Source organism: Falco cherrug, chromosome 5, assembly GCF_023634085.1.
Source record: "Falco cherrug isolate bFalChe1 chromosome 5, bFalChe1.pri, whole genome shotgun sequence".
In the NCBI taxonomy this organism is placed as follows: domain Eukaryota; kingdom Metazoa; phylum Chordata; class Aves; order Falconiformes; family Falconidae; genus Falco; species Falco cherrug.
This window is the reverse complement of record NC_073701.1, coordinates 39,899,509-39,916,387: the sequence shown is the minus strand read 5'-3', so window position 1 is coordinate 39,916,387 and position 16,879 is coordinate 39,899,509. Positions and strand designations below refer to the sequence as shown.

At 36.3% G+C, this 16,879-nt stretch overlaps 1 protein-coding gene across 5 annotated transcripts in view; it reads right to left on the bottom strand.

Moving 5' to 3' along the window:
• METTL25 (methyltransferase like 25) overlaps positions 1-16,879 on the bottom strand; it is an 89,855-nt gene that overhangs the window by 12,250 nt on the left and 60,726 nt on the right. For 2 of the 5 annotated variants that reach the window (XM_055710623.1, XM_055710624.1), the window contains 3 exons: positions 15,304-15,378; positions 14,618-14,689; positions 12,831-13,100 (listed from right to left, as the gene is read on the bottom strand). The exons of 1 other annotated variant lie outside the window; for it this stretch is intronic. In XM_055710623.1, coding sequence (XP_055566598.1) covers positions 13,002-13,100; positions 14,618-14,689; positions 15,304-15,378 — 246 coding nt within the window. In that variant the 3' untranslated portion in view covers positions 12,831-13,001. 2 more of the 5 variants (XM_055710625.1, XM_055710627.1) reach the window with 2 other exon arrangements.

The following is a 16,879-nucleotide window of genomic DNA, read 5'->3' as shown; positions in this document are numbered from 1 at the left end:
TTTCTGGCATCAAATCTCTGAATTTCCTTCCTAGACTTGGTTCATGGCATACTAATTTGATCATTATATGAATATAAATATTAAATGTGTATATCATGCATACCAAATTTATCTTGCAGAGAAGTCTGGGATAAATATGTTTCAGAAATGTTTACTTTAACTATCCATTTGATTTTTAAAACATATTTATTTGGCTTTGTTTGTGCCTATTTTCTGTATATGTTCCATAAATACTTTCATAGAAGATCTTCATTAAATAAGTAATTACAAGTGCTAATTTTGATCAGATGCCCTAATAGGTGCCAGAAATATCATTCATAATTTATATTCCATCATTAATCCCCTCCTTCAATTTACCATTCTTGCTGTTTTAGCTCATGATCCTCTAAGATATTCCCCACCTATTTTTACTACAATGAAGTGCCTCATGACCTAAACAGGACTAGAGTGGTGAGCCTAAGCAGATGAACCAATGTCTGTAGAAACAGATCTTGCTTTGCTGCAGAAATTACCCAGTCAGAAAACAAAGCAATGAAAGATGTAAATAATAATTCTACCATTTGTGAACCATCTGCAGGCCAACAGTTATTCCCTGAAGATATTAATGTATATTTCAAGGCAACAAATATGAGAGATAAATATGATCTGCAAGTACGAGTCATGTCTAGGGGAATTCAGCAGCAAGTAATGAGACAGAATCAAGCAGGTATCTTGCAGGTTGATTTTTAGGTTTAAATTACATATAGATAGTTCATGTATTTTACACTCAGGAGCAGAATTCACATAAGTATTCACTAAGTAAAAAGTCTCAATCAAAAAGAATCAATTAATGTCACATCTTTCTGTTCTTCTGTGTAGCACATACACACTCAATGAAAAATACTCTTTTTACAAAGAAAGATTACATTCAGTCCAGAAAATGGAAATGCTTTGTAGTATTCTTTTGGTAGTGTTTACTGAAGCATGCTTGTTTTGTTATGGGAAGTAATTTATTACCTGTGTGCATTTTGGGGCATTTTCTTAGCAACAAATTGCAGAGGTAAAAAACCCTGGCATTTTAAGACCACAGACAAATACAGATTTTTTCGGGAACTGAATGTAAACACTTCTAAGATCACTTTCAACAGAAGATACATTGATTATACACAAAAAGAATGAAAGAGAACTTTAAAATATTAATAGGGCTGTAGCTAACTTTCATAACAAACATTAGGGATTTCAGGTTTTCATTGATGAGTTGTGTCTTAGATAAAAATACCTGTCTAGAACAATTTGCCTTGTTTTGGGGAGTGCAGACCACTGGAGTACATGTTGCTTAGTACGTCACTGTTTTGTTTTCATAAGCCATTCAGACTGAAGGAAGTGACTGCATGTTGTCATTGGAACTTTGTAAGTCTAAAACTGTTTGTAATAGGCACAGACATTCTCATCATCTACAAAACACAGTCCGGTTTTCTTCTTTGTATGAAAACTTATTTAGATTACTTGAAAATATATGTTGCAAACTTTTACTTCAATGGTAAAATGGTACTTCTCTTTAACACTCCATTATTACACAACTGAAGAAAACAAACCAGCAAGAACAGGTGAAAAAGTCCATAGAATTTAAATATTAAAGATAAAAATTACATTTCTGACACAAAAGGATAGTTTCCCTGAGGAGATGTTTCAAGACTGAAGGTCAATTTTTGAAAAGCACTTTAAAGAACATTTCATTTTGAAGAGGACTGTCAGAATGCAAATGTAGTGATAATGTAGGTAGTGTACATTCAAGGTGCTTTTCTGCCAACAAAGGGGGATGTTTATGATTTATCACACATAATAATCCTCACCTGTCTGAACAAAAATTGGGTTGGTGGGGGTTTTTTTTGTTGTTGTTGTTCATTTTAATAATGTCCTCTAGGCAACCTGGGAATGAAAATATGCATTGCAATGTTCAATGGCAAGCCTGTGAATACCTGCTCAAGGGAAGCACTCTAGTTCAATAAAAAAAAACGTTCAGAACAACCTGGAATAGTACACCCCACCATGTTGTAAAGCACTGTGTCACTTCTCCTCGAAGAGAAAGTAAGTCCTGCAACAATATTCTTGGGAAGGAAAAAGACAATTAGGGAAAATGAAAATCATCCGTTCTTTGCAGTGAAAACTTAGCAGATTTTAGACAGTATTCTGATTTCACTCCTAGAAGAGGTCACATAGTTTTGATAATACATGATACATGTTCCTTTCCAGAAAACATCACTGTATTTTGCATACTGAGCTCTGGCTGTCACTGCTGATACACAGTAGTGCTCACATCCTTCCCCAGTCTTTCATGAAGGCACAAGAACAAAGTAGAATAAATATGAAGGAAGCAAGAAGAGGAGAATAAATGAGAAGTCATTTCCAAAATGAAAACTGGAATTAAGATTTCTCAGACCCTTATTTTTAGATGGATACACTGAAACATGTATATTCAGTCTGAATTCCACCCACTTATTCCAAGAACAGGATTGTTTTCTGATATAACACTTTGTTTTACTTCTAGTGATAGAAAATAGATCTGATACTCTGATCTGGAAAGTGTTCTAATTGAAGGTATTTGAGTAAGACAAGGAGCCTTTACATCACCAGATTTTTTGATTATGCTGTAATTGTGTTTCTGTCTACAGTGTTTAACTATTCTTTCACCAGCTGGACCCAATCCCTTGCATGCATAAAAAGAAAATACAGAAAAAAATATTAGCAGGTGAGTATGTGAGGGCCTCAGTCTTCAGGATCTTAACAACTGCATGCCAACACTTTCCTGGAGCTGATACACACAAAACCAAAAACATCCTTGGCATGATCTGAGGACAGGTGTAGCCTGGAGAAGTTCACTGTAGAAGAGAATAGTTCCCTAATTGACTAAGCACTCCACTGCATTAATAAGGCTACTCACTGCAATGACTGAATATGTCAGGTACAAACCAGGCTGACTTCCACAACTGGAATTAGCCAGTATTTGGTGGCAGCATGTCCCTGGCACTAATTTCATGAAACAGCTCTACAGGAGCCGTGCTTGACCTGCTCATCAGCTACAAGCGTCGTGCAAGCTGTTCATTGCTACCCTTAGATGGTAAGAGAAAACTCTTAACCCAAAGTGCTTGAAGGCGTAGCAAAAGCAGTGGGGGGCAGAACAGAAATAATAACGTTCTCCCTTATATATTCCTCTAGACCACACTCCTGTCTCAAACTCTGACTTGATCCTCAGAGGATACACCTGCTCCTCCCCTGAACTATGCAGAAGTACAGCCATATCAGGGCATCACTTCACCACAGTCAACTGGCGATGTTGCAAAGCATAGAATTAATTTGGGGTAATACCACACTAACAGGCTGATGTGGCCTCTAGGACATAATGTAATAACATTGGTTTTACATGGTGAAAAGCAGATCTGTCTTTCCTTTCCTGAACTGGAGAATCAGAATGTAAAGCTGGTCTCAAATCTTAACTGACTAAAAAGCAGTGAATTAAGTTGCCATTAACTTCTGATGAAAAACTGGTAAAGAAACTAAGTGCTTACTGTAAACTGTAATCTTCTCTTGCATGTATTCAGATTTGTTTTGGCAGCTGTTTTAATGGAGAAACACTACATTATTTACCATACCACAACACTCCTATTTCATTCAATAAAACTGTAAAACACTAATGCATAAAAACACGAATGTTCCTAGATTTGCCTTTCCAGAAACTTAGGTACAGTCTGCCAAGGAAAAATAAATTAGCAACATATGAAACTGCAATATTTCAATAATAAACAAGAAGTGAATGAATAATTGTGACACATTAGACAATTAATTAATGTCATCTTAAAGCTAAATGCTAAATCATAACAAACAGCAAAATTTAAAAAAATATGATTCTCACTGACATAACTAAGTAATAACTAAGTTATTAATTAGCATTAACACATAGTTCATGATAAGGGATGCACTGCCTGCAAAGTGCTGACTCAGGTGGCTAATTAGGGAAACATACCATTTATATAAATTCAGTTCTTTGTTTTACAGTGTTCTATAAAATTTCTGTACAGAGGAAGGGAAAGAAGAGAAATACAGTTTTATAGTGAAATCTTGCTATGAAGATATTCTGTTAGAGTATTGTAACAAATGTTGCTTTTTGAAGAATTAAGGTTAAATCTTGCTTTCCTTATTCATATAAACAGTTATAATAGAGTTCACGGGAACTTTACCATTGGCTTCAGTGACACTGGAGTTCTTCTTAGGAACAGTAAGTGCCATTTAACTCTGTATTACTGTAATCAGTGCTCTCATTGTTAAAGGACCAGTGAGCGGAGAAAAGAAAATCCTGAGAGTTTTAATGCATTAAAATAATGTTAACTGAAATAAAAAATAATAATTAAAAAAAACCAACACAAAAAGCCATTTGAACCTTCTCTTACTGTCAGGAAGAGATGAACCAGTGTTCACAATCATTTCTATACTGTTCAATATGTATAGATAAAGGACTCTTTGCCTTCACAAATGTAAATTTGGAACTGTCTTTGTACAAAAGATATTTGATCATCCACACTGTTTGTCTTCATGCTTTTGTATCCAAGCCTGCTCCCATGGAAATCAATGGAAAGCTGCCAGTGACTCAGATGAAGACGACCCAGATCTTCACTACATAACTGTATGTAACATTGTTTCGTATTAATATCTGTTAATGTTTTATCTATTGACTTTTTGTATAAACTGAATGCTTGGATTTGTCCTTTTCTATATAGACAAATTACAATTATTCAAAGGATGTGCATATCTTTTGAAAAGTGATTATTTCGATTTCAATGCTATTTAAATGTCTGATTTAGGAAATTAAATTTTCTCCATAAGTCATTATTTCAATAACTCATGTTTAGATGGATGGCATTAAACTTGATTCAAGTGATTAACTAGTGCAAATGGAATAGTTATCAAAAAAATCACCTCTTAACGCTTATTACATTTTCTCTCACATCTGCAGCACTGTGGATAAGCACAGAAACAAAGTAGCACTTCTCAGAAACAAAGTAGCACTTCTCAATGTGTTTTGTTTGAATACCTTCCTTTTGTAAATAAACTCAATCTAATCTTATTAAAAAAAAAAAAAAAGTTCAGCATCACTACAGAACTGTGATTTTAGAAAGAAGTGTGACTTTTAAAAAAAGTAAATGAGCACTTCTCTAAAGCCCTTGTTGGGCAGACTTTGTTTTACTTAAAAGAAGAATATGACTAGGAGTAATCTTAATTATATGCATTTTTATCGCATGACTCTATACCATTATTCCTGTTCCCAAATTAAAACTAAAATTTCTGGGAAAGTAAGGGTTTCAAATTTTTTTATTTGCTTTTTAAAAAAATTCTTAATCATAAACAGCAGAGCAACGATTTTGCTGAAATCACCCTTATAACTCTTGTTAGCTAATAATAACCTACCAATAAATAATGAAGACCTTACAATTGATAAAACTTGGTTTATATGCTGTCCATTGAGTATTTTGTGAGTTGTGTTCTTTGAATTGATACCCATGCCTTAGAGTATAAAAAGGTTAGCAAACAGCACATTTATCCAAGTAATGTACAGCTCATTCTACACTTTTTAACATCTGTGTGTCCTCTTGATGACTTCAGCCTTTCTAAGACTAACAAGTGAGTTTAGGATTTATAGTTGAGAAACAGCATGGCTACTTCTGCTGTCAGTCTTTATTCATTACTCTAATAATAGGAGGTGTAATAAACAACACAGATTTACAACTGTACATTTTAATTATTGTTTCTGAAGGTTTACATAATCAGGAGAGGTGATCACTGCTCCTTCTTATTTAGAATTTTCTCTTTTGGTGCCAGACACTACAGAGTTATTCAGTAAGCTGACAGCTTTGCTCTTTTCATCAGTGATTCATGAAAGAGTTGACAGTTGGTGTGTTAAAGCAATCTGAGCTTCAGTCTAGCAATCTGATTTGTTGGCTCAGTAGATTTACTGCATCTGCATCTTGATTTTCTTGATAAATTCCATGTGAAACCCAATACTAGCTGCCCTGACAACATCTTCATCTACATGAATAAATTCATATTGGTCCAGCTGCAAGGAGAAAGAGATTACATAAACCTGAAAATTTCGTAATGAAAAGTTAAAAGCTTGCACAGGTTTCACATGCAGAATTTTTTAATCCAGAGATAAACTATATTAAATTTATATTAATTAATATATTATATTATATAATATATTATATATATTAATAATATATATATAATATATAATAATAATATATAATATATTATATATATTAAATTTAAAAGTGATATTTTGCTTTTGGACAGTCTTTGTTAATTTTAAACAAAGATATTAAAAAACTGTACCTTGTTGGCATGTGTTACATACAAGAGGAAATGGGAACTCCTTTCTTACTGAACATAGCCACTGTGACTGCAATTGTGAAAGACTGAAAAGAGATATTTTATTGATAATGTATTATTAAAAAAAAAACCAAGCACCACCACCCCCCCCCCAAACAAAACAAACAAACAAACAAACAAAAAACCCCAAGCACCATAGACCAAAACTATGGATTATACAACAGCTACAGCTTGATTTCCTGGGGTGAACAGAGTATCAGATGTTGCCCTACATTTTTTTTTAGCTAATTCCTAGATTGTTAAGCAAGTTTAAAATCTGAATCTCCTGTTTGCTTGCTGAAAGTTCATGTTTTCCTGTATTTTCATTGAGTAATTACATTTTTTCCTACAGTTTATAAAGAATAATAATATACTTTACAGTAACTGCAAATCTTTGAGATATTTTGCCCATATAATCTTGCCTGTGTGCTTTGTAATTTGAGTTTAACAGGGTGCCTTATGATGTAGCCTGTACATACGCTGTGCTTTACTACCCAAATACACACTTATGCAGTACAATTTCAATTTCTTCTAAATTTCATTAGTAATATAGAAACCATTTTCTGATTTCCTCCGAATCCACACTTCTGAGGAAATGATAGTATGTAGTAGGATTCCACTTGGATAAAACAACTTAGAATTACTGTAAAATCAATAAATAAATACATCTAGAAGAAGCTCCCACTCATAGCAATTAGTTGAAGTCATGACCTGTAGCAATTAGTTGAAGTCATGACCTTTTTTGATGAATAACAAAACTGTATTATGAGAAAGGTCCACTCGTGGAACTAAAACCATGTGGAACTAAAACTACTAAATTTTGTAGACCTATTAACAAGTCAGTGCTGACTGAAGTAACTAACAGACTGGACTGACTGAAGAAGTCTGTTAAATGGATTTCAATAATGACATCTAAAGAAATCTTTGGATGTTGGAAATACATACCCATTCTAAGAGTTCTGTTGCCTTTATACACAAAGCAGAGAGTAGTGTCATTCTCTTGCAGATTTCATGAACAGCATCACTGGGATGGTGAGACAAGTGTCTATTCTTCTCCAGTTTGACACAGACATTACAGACAGCTTTGAGGAAGATGCAGGCGTATACCAGGAACACTGGTGTGCAGCAGCATGTTCTAACAGTTTGAGGCAGTTGGTGGGTTTCCTTGGACTTTTTAGTCTAATGATAATGTGCGCTGAAATTTCTGTGAAGAAAATGCCTCAGAGCTCTTGAATCAAAAAAGGCTCCTGGAGATGTCCTTGCATCTGAAGAGAGAGAGCCTATGACTCTCAGGCTGTCTGGTGCTTATTAATCTGTCTGACCATCAGGAATTAATTTCAAGGCTTTAAGGAAGAAAGCAATAAGAAGCATAACAGTGGTGCAACTTCTCCGAGGCATCCCAAGTCTCAGAAGGATTTTACTCCTTTTCTTACAGTATGCTGAATACAATGTTGACAAAGATAACAACCAGGGATAAGCAAATTCAGGGAAACAAATTTATTCAGCAGTTGCCTGGAGATACAGACTATAGAACCACTAAACTAAATTGGTTATTTCAGACGGTGAGGGAATTGCAGCTAGATCTCAGAGAATTAGGCCATGTACCCATCTGGCAGGAAGTATGGGAATTTTGGAAGATACAAAATTTGAATGGATCTCAGAAACTAAGGAAGCTAAAATTGCAGTTCTAAGGGTTAGGTGGCCAATTTAAATGTCTATTTAAGCAACTATACTTCAGTTCTTATTTGATTACAGACAATGAAAATTCTTCATGGCTCACAGCCTAGCATGGGTTTCTCTCACAGCACTAGGATATATATCAGCAAGAAGGACATACATCAGAAAGACTTATAAGACACACAGGATAAAGAGATTTAAAGAAGCTAACAAAAATTGGGTATTCAGCTACTTCCCAGAGAAAAGTCTGAAACACCATGCTAAGTTGGCTATTTTGCACACAAGCAGGGAAGACTTTCTTGGTGCTGGTCCTATTTTACCACTTGTCCTTTGTATCAGTGATCTCTGGCAATAGAATCACAGAATCATTTAGGTTGGAAAAGACCCTTAAGATCATTGAGTCCAACTGTTAACCCAGGACTGCCAAGTCCATCACTAAACCATGTCCCTAAGCATGACATCTATGCATTTTTTCAACACCTCCAGGGTTGGTAATTCCAGCACATCTCTGGGCAGCCTGTTCCAATGCTTGACAACCCTTTCAGTGAAGAAATTTTTCCTAATATTCAATTTAAACCTCCCCTGGTGTAACTTGAGGCCATTTCGTCTTGTCCTGTCTCTTGTTACTTGGGAGAACAGACCAACCCCCACCTGCCTACAACCTCCTTTCAGACAGTTGTAGAGAGTGATAAGGTCCCCCCTGAGCCTCCTGCTCTCCAAGCTAAACAACCCCAGTTCCCTCAGATGTTTCTCATCAGATTTGTGCTCCAGACCCTTCACCAGCTCCATTGCCCTTCTCTGGACACGCTCCAGCACCTCAGGACCTTTCTTGCAGCGAGGGGCCCCAAAACAGAACACAGTATTCAAGGTGGGGCCTCACCAGTGCCAAGTACAGGGGACAATCACTGCCCTTGTCCTGCTGGCCACACTGTTTTGGATACAAGCCGGGATGCTGTTGCCCTTCTTGGCCACCTGGGCACACTGCTGGCTCACGTTCACCCAGCTGTCAGCCAGCACCCCCAGGTCCTTTCCCCAAGGCAGCTTTCCAGCCACTCTGCCCCAGGTCTGTAGTGCTGTGTGGGGCTGGTGACACAAGTGCAGGAAGGACCCGGCACTTTTCCTCATTGAACCTCATACTATTGGCCTAGGCTTGCTGATCCAGCCTGTCCAGACCCCTTTGCAGAGCCTTCCTACCCTCAAGCAGATCAACACTCCCACCCAACCTGGTGTCATCTGCAAACTTAATGAGGGTGGATAGGATTCCTTTGTCCAGGTCATTGATAAAGCTGTTAAACAGAGCTGGCCCCAAGACTGAGCCCTGGGGAACACCACCTGTGACCAGCCACCAGCTGGATGTAACCCCATTTACTACCACTCTTTGAGCTGAGCCATCCAGGCAGCTTTTAACTCAGAGTACAACCCTCCAAGCCACGAGCAGCCAGTTTCTCCAGAAGAATGCTGTGAGAGATGGTGCCAAAGGCTTTACTAAGGTCCGGGTAGACAACATCCTCAGCCTCTCCCTCATCCACTATGTGGGAATGACATACTTAGGATGGTTTTTAGGAAAAAAGCAGATCTGAACCAATAAGTACTGATAGGAAAGAACACTCCAATCATAAAAAAACATATAGCTGCCACCAAGCCAAATACATTTTACAGAATCCCAGAATCACAGAATGGTCGGGGTTGGAAGGGACCTCTGGAGATCATCTAGTCCAACCCCCTGCTAAAGCAGGTTCACCTACAGCAGGTCACACAGAGTCATGTCCAGGCGAGTTGTCAATGTCCAGAGAACAACCTCTCAGGGTAATTGGCATGATTTACCTGTGTAGCTTTTACACCATCATAGGACGTACAGATTTTGAGTCTCAAGATTTTTAAGTCCATCATGACATAGCAAAAGCATTTTAACTCGAAGCAGACAGTTGTTATTTTAACAGCAAATTAAAGAATAATGTCAATGAAGAAGGTAATTTGTATCAAAAAATACTTAATATTTTATCAGAAAAAAACTTTAAATTCCAGAAACTAAAACAGTGCAATTTTTCTTTTGTGGTGTGATGTTCTAAGGAATGAATTAGAACTGCATAATTAAAGTTTATTGTCACAAAAGCAGGCTTGGAGATCTTAGAGCTACAACGTACTCCTGGATACTCAGGCTGTGCACATATCCTGCATATACTCTTGTTCCTCTGTTGAAGAACAGGTTTCAGCCCCAAGAAAAATAAACAAACCACTCCAAATCTGCTACAGAATGCATAGGTGTTCCATGAACAGAATCAGACAAACACCTGAGGGAAAGCAGATATATCCACTATTCCTTAGGGAGCGTAACAAGAAAGATAGCTTTCTGTTACACTGAAAGAAAGTGGAGATTCTTTTCTATCAGAAGTCTTCATTATATTTAGGATATGGTTTACATTATGGAAGAACTTCTGGCAATAACCATGAAGAAAAATTATTTTATTAATCTTGATTAGTTACCGATTTTTCCATTATATAAACAATAGCTCACAGGTATTCAGGCATCAAAAGCATCGAAACAGCTTTGAGAGCAGACAGAAACTGACTTTGCTGAATGCAAACTCGTCATATAAACCTCTTGATAGTTATTATTCCAAGAGGCACATCGCCTCTGTCTTTGCCTGCAAAGACTACAAAGTACGTGAAAAGTACTGAAAGAGCCTGAGAAGTTGCTGGGGGGACATGCAAATCTATTCAGACATTTTTGAATCGGTGGAAAAGCACTTGGGCTAATCCTAGAAATATGCTTGTTATTCTAAACTGTTGCAAACGACCTCATTAGATAGTAATAAGAATTTAACTTTGAATTCAGATAGCATTTCACACGTTGAAATACCACATAAAATCAGCACTAGTCTGATTAACCTATGACATTTCAACTGTGTTCAAATTAAACCAGGTGGGGCTTGCTGAAACTGATATTTTGGGACCAGAACAGGGTACTTTTAAGCACTTGCTCATGGTGAGAAACTGTGCTTTCTTTGTTTGTACATCATATATGCCCAGTTTTTAGTATTTGATCTGAAAAAGAAGAATCAATTCATAACACAAAAAAGCCCATTTCATCCCCAAGTAAATTTTTCCAACAGCGCATAAGATTGGAATGACAACACTCTAAAACTTCACTAATAATAAGTTATCATGTCTTAGAAGAACATAATATAATAACCCAAATTTTTGTAAGATTTTTGTTCATCTTTTTTCTTTTTAACGTCAGATACTTTAGATTGCCTCTTTATTTGTATCAGATATTACTGGGTTTTTTTTCTTCCAGATGCTTAGAGGTTAGGAAATGATTTTATTTCTTTTGATTCCTCTCCTGGGAATAGAATTTACCTGCTTGTTAGTTTCTGCAGTATTCCCTGTATAACAAAAAGTTATGGACGGCCTCATTTTCTCTTCTTAGCTCTACTGCAAAGATGCTGTGAGCACCTGCAACTTTTATTAATTTCCTTGGGTACTGCAAGTGTTCAGTAGCTCTAAGGACTGGAATGTACTGGGACCAAACAAATGTGAGAAGCTCATACTGGATCCGTGGAGCTAATAAGGACTGTGAGTCCTGAAGTAGACAGCAGTGAACTTACAGCACCAAAAAAAGTATTTCTTCCAAGTGAACACATCAAGAGTGATGTGACCTGTTAGAAAAATACTTTACTTTTCTTTTCTTGAATGGCCATGTTCACAAGCTCTCATTATATTTTGCAGACTGAAACAGAGTAAGATTTGTTCCTACTCACATCTGAAACTCAGTCTTATTGCCATGACTATTACTGTCACTATACAATTAATATAAAAATATTTTGTTATTCTCATCTTCTCCCCACCAACGTTGTATTCTCCCTTTTTCTTCTTTAATGTTGAATTATTTATTTGTTGTACTTTTTTCTGTGCACTGGTAGTTAATTATGTTTTATATATGCTGGAAAATTCTAATAAAAAGCACTAGGACTTAGAATAGAAACTTTTCTCTTTTTTAATTGATGGAAAATCTGCAAGTTTAATTAGGCAACCCACTGAGATAAATGCATCAACAAATAAATTTCCCACTCATGAATGCAGTATAGCCAACAAGAAACTGCCTAGCAAGTTTCAATTCACTTGGGTACCAAAGTATTTATACCCAACACATTTGGGCCAGATAATAGCTTTCTGATACAACCCAAGGATTACAGAGTGAATCCCAGCAGGGCAGCTGATTCTCAAGCACTGGGAAATCTCCCACTAGATTAGAGCACACACATTTTTTTCTTTCAGAGCGAAAGGCAAACAAGTGCATGCCAGGAACATGCCTGAAGGAAGAAGGGGTTAATACAAAACTGCTCTTTGCAGGTAGTCACTGCCTAGGCTTTTCTAGATTGCTCTATAAATAAGCTGGTCCTGATGACCTGAGAACAGAGAAGTATAAAGATCCTACTCAGTCCATGAAGCTCTCGTTTACAGTGCAGGTTATTTTTCTGTTTATACTGTGCACCATCTGAATTAAAAAAAAAAAAAAAAAAAAAGGCAAGGCCAGTCTGAGACTGCTGATGCCAGGCACTGGTGAAAACTGAGAAGGTATGAGCTTGTGATTAGAAATACCAAGAGAAGGAGTATTGACACATAGTGTAATGTCTTAAAAAGAAGAATCATCAAGATTATTTAAAAATAATAATCACATAATATGGGTCATAAATTTTATAATAAAGTCAGATGATCAACATTTTAAAATAACTGACATAAGGAAGCAATGGTAGTTTTAAAGGAGGTGTTTATTTCTTATGATTCCAAGAGGCACTGCACTTTTTACTTTTGTAGCTGAAAAGCAAACGGTATACTTGAGGATCAGTTAAAAATAACAGAATGAAAGGAGGAAACAGCAGTATCAGTTCAGAGTTTTCAAGCTATCTGCAATTTGCTTCCACTTAAAAACGTGACTGTTTCTTCAGAGCAATAACTGCATAGCATCTGGGGGATTTCACAGGATCAAATAACTTCACAAGTCCAGACCAGGCAATGTTGTCCTGTAAAATGATATATGATTGAAGTACGTAAGAATGTGTTTGACTTAAAAGCTAAGATATGGTAATAGGTCCACATTTTGAAATACAAAATTGAAAAAAAAGATTACCCTTAATGCAAAGCAGGGAAAACACTTATCTAACAAGAAAACGGAAAGTTTGTGTGAGAAAAAGGACACCCAAACCAGGATATATTTTAAAGTCATTAAATTATTTCTTGCATTACCAAATGATAGCTTACCACCCCCTTCCTCAAGTCCTACTCATTTTATGCAGCGCATTCTACTATTGAAGCTAATTAACTGAGTTTTCAAATGAATCAGACCAGCTGGATCTGGTCTTCAAGTTGCATATGGCTTTTATCATTTCTATTTTTTCTTCCTAAACACATTTTGTGAATCAACCAGTACAAGATTAAATCAATGCGTATATTACATTTAGAAAAGGTAAATTAGTGCTAAATGCAGCAAGTCTGATCTCCTGTCTTGGAAATCATACAGATCTCTAAATGATTTACAACTGGTTGGCATTTAGGAAAATACATCATTATTTAAATATTTCAAATTGCCTCTCTGTAAAAATACCAGTTAGAACAAAAGCATACATTACTACAACTCAGTTGTTCCAAGTGCACTGTGGCAGAGAATAAAGTGAATTTTACTTATGATAAAATGGAACTGTTAAAATGGAAGGTTTATGGTGGAAAAACAGAGCTATTCACATGAATGTCTTCAAACCTTATTTTAAAATCTTATTTTGACTGTGGCCCAGAGCAGAAGCTGGAAGATGCTACCATTTCCTCCTAGTAAATTATTATTTGTCTGAAAAATGTTTACTGGTGCAGAGAAAAGTATGACTGCTGCTTCTGAGTTAATCAGGCCAAGCTCAAAATTAGTGTTAGAAGAAATACTGTAATATAAATCATTATGGAGTAAATGTAGTAGCATTTGCTTATTATATCCCAGGTCTATACTTGTAAAATATATCCAGGCTGCATGTTAGTCAAACGTACCTCAGCTGACCCATACAGTTGGAAAAAGTACACCCTCCCTCATCATTAATCTTAATTAAGGAAGAATAAAAGGAAATCATAAACATTTTGGATCTAAATAAAAATTTCTTGAATTATACATTTTAAAACACAGTCATTGGAAGCTCTAGCATGTACAGCACAGTATTTGTTTAGCATTTCCAAAATTCTCATTAATTATTAAATATCTCAGTATGTTGTATAAAATGAGATTTGTTGCATATTTAATTAATTTTTCACTGTCTATTGACTAGCAATTACCATACAATTAAAGGAACATAAACTTTACTGTTGCTGCTCTGCTGAAAATAAAAACATCTGCTGGGCATATGTTTATACTAAATGGAATGAATGCTTATACTTTTGCAAATATGATGAGAATAATAATTCTGCAACAGAGACTTTTGGCCTGCACAGTAATAAATTGGCTGAAATAGTCTTATTTTACTGATGTAGCCTTTAGGTATCATAAAATATAATACAAAAATACCTGCTCCTTGAGGTAGCAAAGACGATCCAGAAGTATCAAAACTTCTATGCAGGGAGCCAGAACAACCTTCAACTGAAAGAAAGATTAGCTACTATAATGATTTTGGGAAAGAGAGGCAATACACTTCCAAATGGCTACACTTCCACAGAACAGTTCCAGGAAGGTCAATCATTTTGTAGTTGTTCTCTTGTACAAATGTCACCTTGCCAATTTTCCCCGTGGGACGGACATCTTCAAAACAGATTATTTTAAAGATCAAAAATACATGGAATAAAGCTAGGAAACTATGTTATTTAGTTGGTTTCAAGACATTGTCCAACAAGAAAATGATATTATATGAAGCAGAACAATTTTAAAGAGGGAAATAATGAATTTCAATAAAAAGAATTTTTATGAAATAACTGCACGGAGACCAGTCTAGGTTTAAAAGGAGACTGACATTTCATTTTCCAGGGTAATAGTCCCTCTTGAAAAAGAATCTTCCATGTGTTCACTTTATTATTTTACTGACACCTAATATAGTTTTGGAATAGAATATGCTCCAAAGTTTGGAAGGGGGAGCTGCTTTGTTTTTGAGATTGCATACCACAGCATAGGACAGTCCACCTCCACATAAAACTTAACAGGGCTTTGTTCTACACTAGCACATATATACAAGGTAATAGTATTAATCCTATAGCTTTTACCATATTAAATGCTTCAAGCTCACTCATTCTGTGCTTGTATTTTTCATAGTAATCCATTATACAGCTGTCTGGGAGCTGCAAGGGATCAAAAAAAAAAAAAAAAGATATGAGAGTTATTCTAGTTACTTTTTCAAGAGAACTTTAAAATGAAATACTTTTTTCCTAATTGAAAGTCACACTACAAAATGAAATCCGTGTTTTGTTTTTGAAATTAGCACTTTCCTAAGGTTTATAATAATTTTCCAATAGCACTTTCTCAGTTCTCATTTACAATAACTGTTCTTCAGACAGCATTTTGCACTGACATGAAATACTGAGATACATTCATTATTCAGAAAGCTCTAGACATTCTTAAATGAGTATTATGCAGTAAAGTGGAGATAACATTCTCATTTCCTTTCCCATATATCTTATCCCCTCCTCACCCCCATCCCCAAGAGGTTTATTTAAATAGCTGAGTAGATGCTCGTGTAAGACTAACATGCTTCAGTCAGGACTCCTGGATGGTATTTCATGTTACTACTATCAGATTCTAGAAATAATACTTTGTTTCTCTGTGCCTCAAGCTACCCAACTTTAAAATAAAACTTTTTCTAGTTACTTTGAATTGCTAAATATTCCCCTCTTCTTTTCCCAGTCACCTGATGTAAACACGGCCAGCACTGCCACTGTGACTGTAAATGTTGCAGTTTGGCGCTGAATTTGATACAAAGACAGCTCAAGAACTTGACTCAACCAAATACCCCTTCCCTTTTTAGCCCTTAGCAGGCAGTACACCAGAGCCGGTAGCTAAAGTTATGACCGTAAGTGCTCTTCACAAAGCATGTTCTCTATAGGGCAGCCAGACCACAACATTTTCCAGTTTTTGAAGGTCGTGATGTCGCTGTTCTGTAGAGTAGACCGTCCACAGTCCTGGACACTAAAGACAGTTGAGCTGGCCACTTACGGAATCTGTCAGAGCAGTGGGAAGTAGGTTTGCAAGGGTATTGCTATAAGGTGATGGAGGCTGCTGGGAAGAGCAGAGCTGAAAGAGCCTGATGTACTTCTCCCATATCGGGAGTCTGCAGTATGGCTACTCTGTTGTGGCTATGGCAACAGCTAGACCACAACCTAGCAGAAAAGTAATGGTACTGATAGACATGTAGATGTGGCACTCGGGGACATGGTTTAGCGATGGACTTGGCAGTGTCAGGTTTACAGTGGACTTGATGATCTTAAAAGTCTTTTCCAACCTTAATGATTCTACGCCAAAAGACTAGGAAAGCTGAAGTGTTTAATATTAGTTTTTGCACACTTTCATTAGAAGAGTCATCTAAGAGCATGTGGTTAATCTAGTTGCAAAGAAGTAAAATCGCAATCTAAAATAGGGAAATAAACCAGAGAATATTTCCAGAAATTTTAAGTTTTCAAAATCATGTATGCATTATGAACTTCATCCTCAGACAGCCAAGAAGGGAATGAAGTGACCTCAGAACTGTTATTCATTGTCACTGAGAAGTTCTCAAAGATGGCATGTCAGATGGCTAGTAGATGTGTGTCTTTAATTATAGAGCAGTCCGTTCGATTTCAAGGCACT